The sequence below is a fragment of the Poecilia formosa genome, unplaced genomic scaffold (assembly GCF_000485575.1).
Source record: "Poecilia formosa unplaced genomic scaffold, Poecilia_formosa-5.1.2 Scaffold106, whole genome shotgun sequence".
NCBI lineage: Eukaryota > Metazoa > Chordata > Actinopteri > Cyprinodontiformes > Poeciliidae > Poecilia > Poecilia formosa.
This window is the reverse complement of record NW_006800045.1, coordinates 26917-43326: the sequence shown is the minus strand read 5'-3', so window position 1 is coordinate 43326 and position 16410 is coordinate 26917. Positions and strand designations below refer to the sequence as shown.

General features: G+C 40.8%; 1 protein-coding gene and 1 long non-coding RNA gene across 2 annotated transcripts; one reads left to right on the top strand and one right to left on the bottom strand.

The window, feature by feature from the left end:
- The first annotated feature begins 3023 nt into the window (after window positions 1-3023).
- Window positions 3024-5151, top strand: LOC103143197 (uncharacterized). The gene is made up of 3 exons (XR_476765.2): window positions 3024-3835; window positions 4647-4746; window positions 4838-5151. It is a non-coding gene; the product is annotated as an uncharacterized LOC103143197 (long non-coding RNA).
- Window positions 5152-5935: 784 nt separating this feature from the next.
- Window positions 5936-11165, bottom strand: LOC103143195 (ankyrin repeat domain-containing protein 33B-like). Its single transcript, XM_016675088.1, has 4 exons — window positions 10780-11165; window positions 10574-10703; window positions 10330-10470; window positions 5936-8625 (listed from the first exon to the last, which is right to left on the bottom strand). Exons 1-4 carry the CDS (start codon window positions 11038-11040, stop codon window positions 7793-7795), a joined length of 1365 nt encoding a protein of 454 aa, XP_016530574.1. The 5' UTR covers window positions 11041-11165; the 3' UTR covers window positions 5936-7792.
- Between the last annotated feature and the right edge of the window lie 5245 nt (window positions 11166-16410).

Below are 16410 nucleotides of genomic sequence, written 5' to 3'. Positions count from 1 at the left end.
ACAAAATCTGCAAATTTGATTGCGAAAAATACAAAAACAATCACAAAATCCTGGAGGGACTGATCAGCGATTATTTAATTTTAAGAAACACATATTGAATGCTGAAACAAACAGCTATTTATTAATATTTTAACAGTTTAATGAGTTTTATCAACATATTCTGACCCAACTAGCCCTTTTGGAACATTCAGATTTTTGATTTGGCCCAAAATGAAAATGGGTTTGACCCTCCTGTGCTGCTAAAGAGTTTAGAGCAGTTTGCTCTCTGTTGCCTGCAGCTCTTTGGTTCCCCTTGAAGGGGAGCTGTGCTCACAGCCCTGACATTCGCCGAAAAGGCCTCTGATCTGCACCAAGACACGCCGAGTGACCAGAAGCAAAGGTCTCATGTTACACCGCCTCCGTGATTAATCACAGACTTGTAAAGCTTGTGTTTGCTCACAGCAGAAGGCATGCACATGCAGCAGCCCTGCATTGTGGGGAGATCATTGCGCTTTAGCAGAAATGGATCATGATGTCGGCAGAGTTTGCTGAAAGATAACCGGGTTGTTTGCATGTGGCTGTGATCCGTCGTCCTCGGTCTGTCAGAGAGCAGAGCCGTGTGTTTACATGCGCAGACAGAAGCAGCAGCATTTACTTTGTTCTTTGCAGACTTTTTCCATGTTTAGCTTTCTTTGAGCTCGTGCATAAATATGTTTGAATCTAATCCTGCTTGTGGCGAGTTTGAGCAGCAGCGCTCAGATGGTGAATGCTTGGCTTTTAGATGAAACGTCTCTGCTTCAGAGTCATCGGTTTGAGTCTTTATAACATTTGGTTTTCTTCCAGCAGTGATGGTCTTGATAGAAGAGCTATGGCTCTCAGCCTAGGGCGGCATGGTCATGGGAGTGGACATGATACTTGTTAGCATTTTAAGTCATTTTCTATGCATTCGCTGTGTGATGACGGTGAAGTTGTCTTCATTTATTCTTCTGTTTTTAAATGGATTTCCACTCCATTTATTCAGCTCTAGTTCAAAGTTTTAAATGCATTCAGTGACTGAAACTGAACCTGATGGTTAAACAACGGCCAAATGTGTTTTAGGATGAGATTTGGTATTTATGAATCCTTTTAAGAGCTATTTCAACGTCTTTGTCGCACACATACACAGAATAAACTACTCTAAAAAACTCCAATATTTTAACTTCAACACTGACTCCACTGTCATTAACTATTCATTTACTCCTGCACATCTGGAGCTTCGAGTAACTTTTAGATATAAAAGTTCTCGTGTTTTGCGGGTCGGTCTTTGTTCACAGGAGAGTGTGTGTGTGTGTTTGTGTGTGTGTGTGTGTGTGTGTGTGTGAAGAAGGCTCTTGTTCGGGGGCACGGCTCTGCAAAGCAAACAAAATGTTCTGTTGGTTTGATCGCCGTCTTGAGACTTTATGTTTTCTTTGTGGCTTCAGCTGCAGCCACTCAGTCACAGTGTCAGTTGAACATCTGCAACGTTCACCTTACAACATGGTCTTTATCATAAACTGTTTTCACAGTCCATTTTGTTTGCGGATCATTTTCTTTCTACGTGCCTGAAATAGCCGTGTTTGTGTTCCTGCTGTGCTTGTTCCTCTGCAGCTGGTCGTGTTTTGGTTTGCTTGGCTTGTGATGCTGCGCACCATGTGAGGAAGGATCGCACGTGCCGGCAGAATAGTCGAAGAGGAAATGCGAAGAGGAAAAGGAAACAGTGGAGCTGGATTTTATGCGGGAGTGTGAAAGGAAAGGGAATTGAACATAAATGCTCCACTGCTCCAGATTTTTATTTGTGGCATTTCAATGCTTCCACTTCCCAATTAGGCTCTGCTGCGCATGTTTATTGCACATGTACAGGCACAAAAGTATCCAATTTCTTTTTTACTTTAAAGACATGTTGCATCTCTCTTGATCTAAAATGCTTATTTAATTAAAAATAATTATGCACTGGGTGATGCAAACACTGAACTAACCATGTTTTTTTCCACTATTAAGGACTAAAATGTCTCCATTTTTTTCTCTTGAAGCGCTAAGAGTCCACCAAAGAGACTAAAATACAGAAAAATAGCCAAAGACTTATGAAATATTTATTTTACACCCCGAAGAACTGAAACTTCCACAGGCTTCAGATTCGTCATCGGCCGTTTCTGCAGAGAACTGAACCTTGTGGCTCAGCCCAGTTTCCTGTCCCAGTGAACTTCCTGGTATTTGTGCTGCTGCTCTATCTCATCCATCTCTCCCCTGAAGGAAAGGCAACGTTCTTTCTCACTGAGATCAACCACAGCACCACAGTTCAGTGTTTTAGAGGACAGTCCATACAAACAACCTGGGTGGAAATTCACAGCATTGTCATGAGGAGCTCAGTCGTCCTCTGGAGTAAGAGTGACAGAGTCGTTCACTTTCCCCATCAGCCGAGTTCACTGGTGGTTTTGGCAGGAAGTGGAAACATTTTGGGTCAGTCTTCAGCAGAAAGCAGTGCAGTAATCTCTTATTATTAATAATAAAATCATGCAGGAGTATTTCTTTATTTTATCATGTTTGACTGGAAAATCTGTCTTCTGGCATTTCAAAAGTGCCAGTGGGTCGATTTAGTTTCACACTTCAGGTGATTTTTTTTTAAAAACTGAGGTTTGGATCCATGGCGACACCTAAAGGTTTTTGCCCGATAAGTTTGTTTGTATCATCGATCACACACAAGATAATTCAATGTTCTGTATTGGAAAATCAAACAGAAATCAAATGAGTTCAGTATTTTCAAACATTTCATTTTTTACATACAAAAACAATCAATTCGGTGTTAAAACAAATAATAAAATCAAGACATAAAACAACATTAAAGACACTGTTTCTCATTAAAACAGCCTCATCAAGTCAGACAAAGCCAAGAAAAACTTATTGGGAAACTGGATGAAGCTAAACTGCATCTTTTTTTNGTGCGACTGTAAATGTCGAATTGGGGGGGCGTGGAAAGCAGCAGCTCATTTGGATTTAAAGTGACCAGTGGACAGCTCATTTTGAAAATAGACAGAACTGAACAGGCTAAAATCTTATCTAAAAAAAATGTTGTGCAAAAAAACATAATGAACATCCTAAATGAAGGAAGCATAAAAGGGTTTTTGTGTTGTCTTCCAACTTCTCACAGCTGTGATTTTAAGAATAATGTGTTCTTCTCCTAATTCCATTTGATTATTTATATAAATCCTTCAATTTGCTGAAGATAACACGAAAGACCTGCTTACAGATCTTAAAGGCAGAATCATCTGAAGAACATGCAAGCCTCATATCTCGTCTCAGTATCGGGGCGGCGACGGCACTTTAGAAGCTGAGGACAGAGCGTGACCAGGATCAGTGAGGGTCACTGAGAGGTGAAGCAAAGCCCTGCATGCAGAGTGAACAAGTGCTGTCTGGTGGTTTCCTCTCTGGGTCACAATGGAGGTGATTAAGAAACCACATTCAGAGTCATGCTGACTTTTCATCCCAGAAGTTGCCCCAGTTTAACAGCAGAGCAGGGCCGGATCCTGGAGGGACGTTCAAAACAACCGAGAGAAGCTGCTGCGCGGTGTTTGTGTTTCCAGCGCCGGAGCGTGAGCCTCAGAGTCACGCTGCTGTTTGCTTCTCTTAGATATATTTCTGTGAAAATGCCCTTCTCTGTGAAACATCATACACTGAGAGTTTTCCCCTCTAACAGAATCTGGCTGCAGAGAAGACGTACAACAACCTGGACGTGACTGTGACCAAGGCGTTGAAGCATCGCTCGCAGTACTTTGAGGGAGTCCTGACCTGCAACAGACACGAGACCCTGGAAGCCATCATCACCAGACTGGTGGAGGCCGAGGTGAGGAGTGGAGGACACGAAAAGCTGCTTTTCACGTCCTGAACAAGAAAAAGAAAGCACAACAGTAATTCAATAAATGGTCACTAATTTCTTGTTTTTCCAGGCGAGGAGAAAAATTAAGTTTTTATCTATTTCTGCCTTAGAAGCTTCAGATTGTACTGCAGGAAACAGAGCAAATCAGCTGTCACAATATACGACCTGGTAGTTTTAGACAGCTGAGGTTGACACTTATTGAAATATTTTCTCATGTTTTCCATCTACAGTGTCTTATATGAAAACCAACACCAAGCTGGAGTTAGTAAAGACTCACAGTTACTGAGTAAGACGGATGAGTAACAAAATAATTCACGTTTTCCATTATCTTTATCTGACGCTAGAGATCCAGTCAGTCTTTCATGGTATTCAAATTACTAACTAAAACTGTAGCAGATTTAACTAGCTTTTATTTTGCTCTAAATTTGCATTCACTCTCATTCTTGTTTGAGTTTGTAGGAGAAGGAAGTAACATGACATTGTATCCATGTGTAGAAGACCAAATATGTTCAGTAGGAGGTGGAAATCTTTCTGGCTTCTTCGGATTAATTTTGTGAAGTTTGCGCATAAAAACTCACAACTTTTATCCCTCTAAATGTGTGTCATCACTTCAGTAAATCAGCAGGAGACTGAAATGTACCCAGCACGTTTATTCCAGCTAATTTCACATGTTGGTTCTTCGTTCTCTCTGTTCATTCTCTTGTCCTGTGGTAGCATTGAATTATTGCACTCGGCAGAACTGAGGCTCATTTGGGTGGCGGTCCTCTGTCTCCTCCAGGTTCACAGACTCGTGGTCGTCGATGAGAACGAAGTGGTGAAGGGAATCGTCTCCCTTTCCGACATCCTCCAGGCGCTGGTGTTGACCGACGGAGAAGAGGGTGAGTAAAGCTGACGAGCTGCTGCACGATATGCTGCTTATATTCAGTACATTTGGATTTTGTTTTATTTTTTCTTTTTTTCTTTCGACAGGCACAACTTTAGGGAGTAATTAGGAATGCTGTTTTGGGATGAGACCAGAGCAAAGGGAAAGCACAAGCATGTGGGAGGCTCAGTGAGAGAATGCGTCGTCATCTCCGATAACGCCCACACAGAAAGACTTCTCTGTCTCCGCAGTTTTAGCAATACTGAAATTTATACCTAGTAGCACAGGACTTATAAAAACTTCTTTAAATTGAGCCAAATTCAAAGCCCCCAGTAGTTGACCAGAGATTTGAAAGAAGAAGAAATGTGAAGAATGCAGCACAGTCACCATCTCTGCCCTTTTAATAGTTTATGAAGTAATTAAAAAAAAAAACATTCCCCCATTTTACCAGCATTTAATTTCATTTTGAGGCTGAAAACAGTGAAGGCACTAAGCTTCTCTAAGAGTTTAATTGGATGTTGCAACTCGAGCGAATCGGCATCGGTGTGTAAACCCCCCCGAGACTTTTTCTTTAAAGCTTGTGTCGGATTATTCTCTTCTTGTTTGTTCATTTAATTTAGGACGTTTATTTAAAGGCAGGTGTTGTTGTGTTGATCTGTATCATTGTAAGCATTATTTCAGTTTCGACTTGAGCATCACCAAAAACGTTCACCAGCATCAAAACGTCAAGTCAGGAATGTTTGAAAACATTTTTGCCATTAAATATTAAAAAAAAAAGTGGTAAACGTCTGGATTTGTTCTTTCCGTCTGGGTTTTTGCAGGTTGCAGCTGAAGGGGTTTGCACAAGCAGTTTTAGGATTACAGCTGCAACCTGTGGGAATAATCCAGGTTCCACCAAAACATAAATACTCTGATCAGCAATCACCATTCAGCTTTGTTCTTATCTAACTGTCCAAATATCAATACATATACGAGTATATTTTGTTTTATTTTGTGTGTTGTGTCCTGCCACATGTAAACTACATATGTAACGGATTGTTTATCGTACTCAGACATTTGTTTTTTTTTTTGCATGTGACCTACTTTGATTGATGACATTATTGGAAAAAATAATTCTGTCATTAATGCTAAATCTTCATTTTATGAAGCTTTTTCTGAACTTTATGGTGAAGTTAAAAATGTTTTCCTGTTTTTGGTAGCTACAGTGTTTGCAGTCAAAACGTAACTGATTAATTGTTTAGTTCTTTTTAGGTTTTGATCCATTGTTTATAGGACATAATCACTAAGAATCACAGAACCAGCATTGACATTCCATTTTCCAAGATGGATGTGTGTGAGGAACATTAAATGTCCTGCTTTATGCCTGATGAAGTGTGTCCATCTGCATGTAAATGCATCATTTTTGTACTAATCTGATACCTTAATTTAAAACATGTCAAATAAAACCTTTGTTTTACCTTTGCTTTTCTAATTTGCATGTCCTAACTTCCACCGGAGTGGATTCTGCATTTTCTTCTTCTTTTCTTGACACTTTTCTCACTTTTGGGTCACTGGAGTCACTTTAAAAGCTACATATGAGCAAAACAAAGACATTTCACCCACATTTATTGAAAGAGATTGCATCAGAAAACAAGCAGAGTGAAAAAAACATAAAGTCTGTTCTGGGTTTTCTGCCTTTTGACCATCTGGACATGGAAACCAGCTGTCCTCTGTGACTGCACAGACAAGTGGGAATAGATGGATGTACACGGACAATCGGTTTAAAGCAAATATTTTTATTTACATTTTGACAAAAATGGAAAGTGGAAAATTATTTATACTCCTCCAAATGAATAGTGGGATCATCTTTGCTCTCAAAGTCCTTTTAATTGCCAACTAGCGTTTTCTATTTTTATTTTGACGATTTATCTTTGCTGATGAGGCCGGAAGGTCTCCTCTCCATCACCCTAATCTTTAGCTCCCTTCACAGGTTTTCCATCAGATTTTATTTGGGATTTTAACTGTTAATGTTCAGTCAGAAGAAACATTTTGGTGAAATAAAAATACTTCAAAACATAAGTCAGGAGTATAAATAGTGGCATTTATTATATATTCAAGCCAAATTCAGAAAGTTAAATCTTCTAGTTACACAGCAGAGGAGGAAGACCATCTGAACAGCTTTTAGCCTGAATAATAAGAGGCCTTGCGACTTCCTGGAAGGGTTTCTGTAAACGTTTCGATGCGGCGCAGCGCCGTCTTACGTTAACCCTGGTGGCAGCAGCTGGAGATGATTCTGGGAAATGTTTATTTTTAATAACTTGAGCTCAACAGTAGTCCAGGTGGTCTCTCTGTTCCAGCAGCATGAGGACAAGTTTCTGCATTTCCCCCCAAAATATCCAAATTGCTGACGAGCAAAGAAAACTGGTTGACAGGAGCGAACAGAGCAGCAGCACGATGTTGTAAGCTGAAATCTGTCTCAGGAGGTTTGGAGGACTCCAAAGAGCAGAGTGATCCTGCAGGCAGTCAGAGCCACCTAGTGTATAATACGCTGCAATAATTTAGCTTCCACATGGCAACAAATGTAGACAAACACCTGATCTGTGACTTACTGGTTTTATTAAATGGGTGATGATGTAGGCACTATATCTGTCAATAAATGATTCAACATGGGTTTTATGTGCTGCATCTTATGAAAAAGCGTCTCTGGAGTTTTTACCGGTACCAAAAATGTTCAAATATAGCTACACCGTTTAAAATTAAATATAAATATTTTGTACATTTAAGGTATTTTTGTGACTTTTAGAGCTTCAGGTGAAGCAAAATCTTGCCAAAACATTTCTAAACTGATGTCTGTGTGGAAGAAACGCTTCCTGGGCCTCAGGGCTGATTTTAGATGTTTTTCCTCAGATGGGCATGAAGTTGAACGTCCCCAAACTCCAAGGCAAATAAAATAAAACATTCACTAGAACGCTTTTAGCAGCTTTAAATGGTCTAGAAGATCAAATTCAGGCATGCTTTTGCGTGAATCATGAATTATTGTCATTATCCAGAGGAGGGTGCCTTGGAGTTATTTGTTTCCACCATTAATCTTTTGCCTTCTTGCTCTCTTTATCCTTTCTGTTCCCTTTTCCTTCCTTGTCTTTCTCGGCGTTCTTCTTCTCCTTCTTCTTCTCGTCCTTGTGCTCCTTGTATTTCCACTTAGGCGGCTCCAGGTAGCCCTTGTCTTTCTTCTTCTTCTTCTCTTTCTTTGGCGTTGGGTCAGAAGGCTTGTTCACGTTGATCTGAGGGATGCACCCAGACGGGAACACGCTGTTGCGTCTCGCCATGCTTCGGGGGATGAAGGCGGTGGCCACCTTGTTGGAGGCCACCGACAGGATGCTGCCTCTGCGCTCGGTGTCAGGGCAGCACACTGCGGCCACTGTCTCTGCAGAGTGGATGCAGGGGGAGACGTGCGACACCGAGCCGTTGCTGTGGCACACCGAGCTGTCTCCCAGATCCTTCTGCGGATGTTTCTTCACCAGCTCCGGCACTGCGAGTCGTCTCTTCCCCACCTCGGGTGGGCTGGTGGGCAGCAGCGGGTGGCACGCGGTCACGACGAGCGGACTGTGGACGCTGGTGGTCATGCGCACCATGTGGTCCATGACCCCGTTCTCCTGGGGGTCACGAGGAAAGCTGAATCCAAATGTGCTTTTGATCCGCAGTGTGATCTTCTCTGCAGACGTCTTCTGAGACGTCGCCCTGGTCACTCTGCCCACGAGGTCGGGCCACTCCGGGACGTAGCTCTCACAGAACTGCTCGGCTCTCGGCCGCACGGTGAGGCGGCGGAGACGGTGGAAGGTCTCATAGCGACCTGTTTTCAGGGCCCAGTCACGAGCGCACCGTCCCCGGAAGGAGTCCACCGCGTTTACGTCAGCCCCTGGAAAGAAAGAAAGAAAGACATGAGGAGGAGGAGGAGGAGGTGGAGGAAGAAAAGCTGGCTCTTTAGTCTTTAGTGACTTCTCAGGTCTGCGTAAAAAAATCAACCAGACAGCTGCAGCTAATCCAGAACGCTGCTGCTCACTAGAACCAGGAAAATAGAGCTGATCACCCCAGTTTTAAAGCCCTTTCACTGTAGCTCAGAAAACAGACTTTAAAAATATTTCTGTAAGTTTATAAATCACTGAATGACCTAGCACCAAAATGCATTAAAGATCTGCTGTTGTATCTTTAATGTATCTTCTGGTTTTGCTCTGCATTTTGTTTTTATGACGTGAAGCACTTTGAACAGCCGTCCTGCTGAAATGTCCTAGACAAAATAATATTGACTTGACTAGACATTCAGCTGACTTCCTTAGTCAAAATTCATTGGTTGGGAGTTTAGTTAGTGTTGGAAGTAGCATAAAGTCCATTAGCTGCACTGTGATTTTGTTCACAGTGCAGCTGGTAAACATTGCAGTTCAAAGCAATGTTTACCAGAAATCTGGTCAGTCACAGCAGCGAGTTTGAAAAACACGTGAGCTAAAAAGAAGTAAGTACCTAATCTACAGCCTGGCAGGAGGACCAGTCAGGAGATTACAGTAGACATGTGATAATGCCCTCAGAGTGATCCCTTAAAGCAGCCACGCGTCACCGAGTCATTAACACAGGAGCCGAGTCAGTCGGCTTTAAATAGGCGCTGATGAAACATGGCTGCTGTCACCAGCCGCACTGAGGCGCTTCTGTGGAGCTGAGGAATCTTTTTATCCAACACCGTCCCTGCTTTTTCTGTTTAATTCCCTTCATTACACATGAAGGTCCAAATGGTTTAGACATCCAGAATATCCTTTTAATTCGTTCCATAATGTAATGGTCCTTTTCTGGATCATTATTTCTCTCACGTTTCTCAAAATCAGAAGTTTTTCTTTTAAATTTGTCTGCTTTTTTTTTTTTACTCTATTCAGTTACTGTGCCTGATAAAGAAAAGACATAACTCGAAATAAAAACGTTAAACAAACCTCAAAGACGTTCAGAAAACCAGGAATTGTTTGAAAAACCAATTTTAAACAAACATTAGAAATACTGGCATCTTTGGAGCGAAATATAAAGCCATGAGGGAAGAGACAAAATCTTTTTCATGTCGTGGCATTATGCATTTTCTAGGCATATATTACCATTTTATAGCACAATCAAGTAACTCTGTTATCTGCAGTTGTTATAATAATACTGCGTATATCAAACACGAGTTAAAAGAAATGGACCTTTCAGTTTGATGCCTTGAAATTGGCCTCTGTCTCTTTAAGAAGCTCCTGCTCTTTCACAAACTCCACCTTCCCTTCATTATCACTACAATGCTTCTCCATGATGCCGATAACTACTGTTCTCAGGAGCGTTGGACTGAGAAGTAGTTCTTATGATGAGTTCAACAGACTCTCAGGTGTTTGCTAGTTGCTGCTGCTGCCGCTAGCCTGGAGGAGCTGAGTGGGAAATCGGATCTGAAGAGGAGCTTTGGGCAAATAGCTGGCACTCCAGGTATATTTTTGATGAGGGAATAACATTAAACCATGATTTAAAGCTAAAAGAAACATTGATTTTGGACATAACCCTCCTTAAACAACCCATCCTTGTAAACAGAAACTGTATCTTTTCGTTAATCCTTACGCACCGGCCATAACGAGGGCAGCTACGACGTCACAGCGGCCGGTCATGGCAGCTTTGATGAGGGCTGTGAATCCTCTGCAGTCCCTTATTTCAGTGTCAACACCTGGGTAGTAGTTCAGGAGATACATCACCGTGAATATATGACCTGCAAGAAGAGGAGAGAAAGACCAGATAATCACTCCGTTCCCTGCTCAGTCATTTATACGCAGCATTTTTCGGGGGTAGCTGCTGTATCTTATTGGACTCACCTCCTTGAGATGCAATCATCAGTGCCGTGTTGCCTTCGTTATCCTGATGATTTATGTCTATGAAGGGGCAGGTGTGAAGCCCATGCACAATGTCAAGGAAACCCTTGCAGCAAGCCACCATGAGGCCGTTCTGTCGGTGAGATCAAACATCAGCAGCTGCACTGGATTTCAAGAAGCTGAAGCGTCATCACAAATTAGACTCTCACCCATCCGTTAACGTCCAGCTCCATCACCTCCTCCCTGGTGACTCCTCTCTCCAGAACCTTCTGCAGAGCCGCCGAGTCGTTGCGGACGCACGCCTCGTAGACGGTGTTGGCTGCGCTGCTGTTCGCCGCCTCCACCGAGCTGTCAGGGAGCACAGAGTCATCGGACAGGACGCTGTCAGAGTCTGAGTCCAGTCCTGGTGGGTCGTCGTCGTCGTCATCCAGACCTGCGCCCAGGTGGGGGTCCTCTGCTGCTGCGGCCATCGTCCAACAGAACCACTGGAAAGGGACTCACTTTCCAACTTGTTTGGTCACAAATAAGCAAAAAAAAATATATAATTAAACAAAGATTGTCAAATCAGCAAGAAGACCTGGAGCCCATAAGAACTTTAGTGAACATGTAGCTCAGAGAATTTAAAATACTTATAAATCAGTGAATGGTTTAGCACCAAAATACATGAAAGATTTTTTGTTGTATCAACCTTCCAAACCACTCAGGTCTTCTGGTTCTGGTCTGCTCTTCATCCCCAGAACCAGAACCAGAATCAAATGAGGAGAAGCAGCATGCAGCTGCACCACAAAACAAATTCCCACCATAACTTATACATTTTCTCCTTAGTCTTTAATAATGTTTAAATTATTTCTGGTGATTCTTTAATTGTAGCTTTGTAAAAAAGTAGAGTTATTGTAACTTCACTATGAATTTGAATATTTTAAATTTGTCAAATGTTTTTCAAGTATCCCAACTCATGGATTATGCTGACTGGAAGATGCAGCAGACTGGAGACTGCATGGGCCAGAGGGCCACACTACAAACACTACAAACATACAGATAGAGCTGCAATGAAATGGTTCAGATCAAATCATATCCATAGGTTAGAATGGACAACAATGTTCACAGATCGTCTCCATCCAATCTGATTGAGTTTTCAGCTACTTTGTAAAGACGACTTTGCAAAATGTCCAGTCATGTGTGAAGCTGCGAGAGGCAAACAAACCCTAAAAGACTGGCGGCTGTTTCCTCCTACTTTGCAAAAATCTAGTTGTCAAACATCTTAATCTCCAACAAAATGCCTTGAAGTTGGTGGTTATAATGTGACAAAATGTGGAAAAGTTCTAGACAGAGGCCACGTCAAATATTCATGTTGTGTTTCCATACACTCTGGATCAGATTTTAGATCTGCTTGATTGGAAAACAGTCAATAGTTTTCTTGTTGACAGGCTGGGAAGGAGCAGGAAGAGTCGGGGATTATGACTGGTACGTTGCTGTAAGTCACAGATGTAACGCCATCAGATCAGTGTGCTTTTACTGGGGGGTAAGTGGATCAGCAGTAAAAATACGCCGCTGAACTCAGGAGGGTTAAATGAGGAAACGTGGAGCCGCCGAGCTAGGTCCTGACATCAAAATGTTATTAAACCAAATCAAAACTTTCTTTTGAGGCTTTTAAACACGTATTGCAGAGCATGCTTCACGCATACTGTGATGAATATCAATATAAAAATATTAGACTCTTTATTGATTTATGAATAAACTGTTGTAAATATATGTTTTGATGATGGTAGTGTGTTTAGGGCTGAAACGATTCCTCGAATGATTCGAGTGCCTCGATTATTATTAACATTCCTCGAGGAAAATTTATCTGCCTTGAAGCTTCATTAAATTATGTTTTATTAGGTAGCGCATCCGGATCATTATTCGTGGAGGGCAGCGCTCTTACTTCCGCCTACGAGTTGTTGTGAAGTGCCAGCAGCATGGTGGTGAATTGTGCGGTGCTTTGTGAGGGTTTGGAGACAAATGAGGATTGTTGAATCTTGCGGCGCGATGGTCGGAGTACGTCAGGTTTTATGCGGTCGGAACCGCGTCGTCACGGTTTCGGAGTGGCAGGGAGAGAGAGAGAGAGAGAGAGAGAGAGAGAGACGATACCTCGATTAATCGTAAAAATATTCTCTAGAATACTCCATATTGTTGTACTGTTGTAACATATTCATTTACAACAGCCCTATGTGTGTTAACGTGTTTTTACATGATTTAGAGAAAGAAAATAACGCCGCAGTTTGAATATTGGTAAAGTCTGTACACTCACCAATGGAGGGCAGCGGCTCAGCTGGGAGTCGTTGTGGTCCAGGCTCACTCCTCTGCCATTTCCTAACTTTTGATTTCTCCCAGAGTTGCTCCAGAGCGGCCGTCAGAGTTTCCTCCAGTTTCTGCAAACAGATGAAGATTACCCATCTGCAAACTTTGATGGAAAGCTGGGAGGAGAAGACTTCACCGAGTCCAAGCGGAGACAGTGCTCACTTATCTGCCGCGCTCAGCTCATCCCTTTTAAAACAGCTTTCAGGACAGAGGATTACTTGCCTCTCAGACCAATTTCATTTTTGCTTCCTTAATGCTTTCAGGCTGGAAACTTGGATCTTTGCACATTCTTTGTGTTTTTCTCTTGTCTCGTTTTCATTTTCAGATTAATTTAAATACAATTCAACCTACAAAGGGGAATAGGAGTGACACAATAAATGATGAGGAATAACAGTCCAGCTTGTGAGAAATAAAATCTTACATGTCGTCTAGTAACTTTCTTTTCATACTGATGATAATAATAATGTTATCCTTTACTTGTCCAAAATTGGAAGAATTGTGCAGTTTCCCAACAATCAGGTAATTACAGTAACTGAAATGTGCTGTAATAAAAGAAGTGTAAGCTGCTTATGAAGCGGAATGTAATTAATTGATAAGACAGTGAAATCCAATCAGGTGTGAGCAGGAAATCAGCATTTAGCATTTCAGAGCTAAATTACTCTCTTATAAGACTTTGGTCCTGAAAATACGATCCCAATAATGTGAATTAGCTTCTTTTTGTTACTGAATAAAAAAACATGATCAGTTCTGATAAAAATTCTCTGTATTTATTGTGTTTGAAGACATTTTATTACCCATTAAAAAGCCAAGTTTGCCTTATTGTTTATGTGGTTAATGTTATATTAATTCTACATCCGACTCAAGCGATTGTGGCACAGTTCATTTGTGTACAATTCTTTTGTAAGTCGTATAAATCCAGGGAGAATCACCTAAAAGAAAATTTTCTAGTCCTGAAATCTACAAATTGAGCCTTTATGAAAGAAAGAATGAAAGATATAAAAAGTCCTGGCAAACATGTGGTGAAAAAGTGTTTTTATAAGATAAACTAAAATTAAACTCTGCTCTAAATGCCACATGCAATGTGTGCATAATCTGGTAGAGCTGAGGTGACAAAAAATGTAAAGATTAAGTTTTTTATAAATACAAAAATTACACAAAATCTTCTAGTTATAATATATTTTCAGATTTTTTCTTCTTCTGCAGTATCTCCCTGGGATTTAATACAGGAATAAGTAATATTACATTTTGTCCAGTAATTTTATTTAATGTTTTTAGTTGTAGTTTGGTGCTGTTTTCCTTTTTTAAAATAATCATTTGATGTTTGTCATTGTTCCTAAAAAAATCACAGGTTTGTCAACAGGTGACTATAAAACTTGAACAGCATTTTCTTTTTAATTAGCTGGTTTTGTTGCTGTGTGCAGACTGTATTCAAGAGAGGGCAGAGAGAAAGAAAAGCTCTTTGGGTTGGAAGTTTAGATCAAAGTATATTTATGTGGTAAAACGGCTCAAAGTCCAAACTTAAATCCAAAGGAGAATCTGTGGCAAGACTTGAAAAATTGATGTTTGCAGATGTTTTCCATCCAATCTGACTGAATCTGAGCTGTTTGGCAAAAACATCGTCGTCTCTCGAAGTGCAGAGCTGGTCGGGGTCATACTCCAAATAGATATGGAGAAATGTTTCTGCTAAGCATTGACGTAGCTTTCATTTCTAAAAATAAAACCCAAACCGTGCCTGCTATCCTTCCACTTCACAGCTATGCATCACTTTGAGTTGGTCAATGGTAACCTCCCCTCCCCCGTCTCAATAAAATATACCAAAGTTTGTTGTTTCAAAATGACAAAAAAAAAAAAAAAAGAAAACTGAAAAATTCTGGTTTGTGAATACTTTTGCAAGGCCCTACATGTTTATTCCCAAGATTGTGTTGTTCACAGACTGAACAAAGCTGTGTGGGACGGGACCGGACCTGCCCGGGTTGATTGATCACCAGACATCGACCAGAGGCGTCTGCGTTCGGCTCATTGTCTTCTGCAAACCAAAGGAGAAAGAAAGAACTGACGGAGGAAGGGAATTATCTTCTGTTTGCCGGATTTTAGATGGGATGATGCAGATGTTTTTCTGGAATCCTTTTCAAAATAAAACCTGTATTTGATGAGATATAAACACGTGAGACGAGGATTCAAGAGGAAAAGGCAAAATGAAGACTTTGGCAAAAGTGCAGGGGAAGACTGACGGTCCAAGAAAAGTGAGTGTTTGGTCTATGGCACCAACTTTTCTAAAGTATAAAGGTTGTTAAAGTAACAGTGGAGCTGCTCTTAATAACCAGAAAGCTTAAATTAATGCAGAATTTCTTTTAGACACAATAGAGGAATATATTTCATAAGATCTCAAAATGTAAGAGTGTATAAAGGTGTTCTCTGTCAGATCAGTTTAATGTTGTTCCTTACATTTATTAGTACATTTATTTGTAAATATTTCTGGTTTGAATTAGATTTTATAAATAGAGAAATCTTTCATCTGTTTGAATTCATCAATGTAAAGACAATTAAAACAAAAAATGTGCCTTTCCCTCTAACTTTTTCTGATCAATTAAGCCTCAAACATGAAATAAGTTGACTTCTTCTTTGTCTGAGTTCATGTTGCGCAGCATTAGGTTCATTTATCTTTTTTTTTTTTTTTTGCCCCTTAGAGGAATTCCTCAGATGAGATAAAAGACAACTTTATTTGACAGATAAGCAAAAAGAGAGACAAAGTTGTGATCCTCTTTTCTGCTGCTCACACCTGAATATTTTACACTTTATCCCACACTACATTTTCTATAAGTCACATTGTCTTCCTGACGCACTCATTTGGTTTTCTGCCTTGTGGATCAGGTCTCAGAAACCAGCAGGGAGAGTTTTCCGACAGATGAGGATCGTCAGGACATCAGGACGCAGGTTGTCTGTGCCAAGATGTCCAGCATGGCTGCAGCAGGATTTAAAGGTACGGTGACATATCCAAACTGCTTGAATGTTTCTGCATTTTGTGAAACTACAACGTCGATTTGCTTTATTGGGATTTTATGTGAGCGATCAACACAAAGTAAGAGAACAATGTTTGCTGACAAATAGCTTGCAGAACCATATTTTGCTTAATATTGATGAAAGAACATTTTCTCCCTGTTATATGTGAAATAACCTGCTATTTGAACTAATAGTTTTTCATCGATATTTATCGACTTAAAACAAACTGCTGAATTTTGCTGAAAAGTTACTTGTAAGTGAGTTTTGTCTTATTTCAGGTGCACTAAGATATTTCCAACAGAAACTAGACCAGAAGTACTAAAGCACAGGTGTCAAAGTCAAGGCCCGGGGGCCAAATCTGGCCCACCGTAGCTTTTTACGTGGCCCTCTAGACTCCAAATTACACCAATAAGTTTCCAGTTTTTTCACAAATTTGCAAAATTCACACAAAATCAACAAATCCCCACATTTTCCTTTTGATTTTGCTGCACATTTTTCTC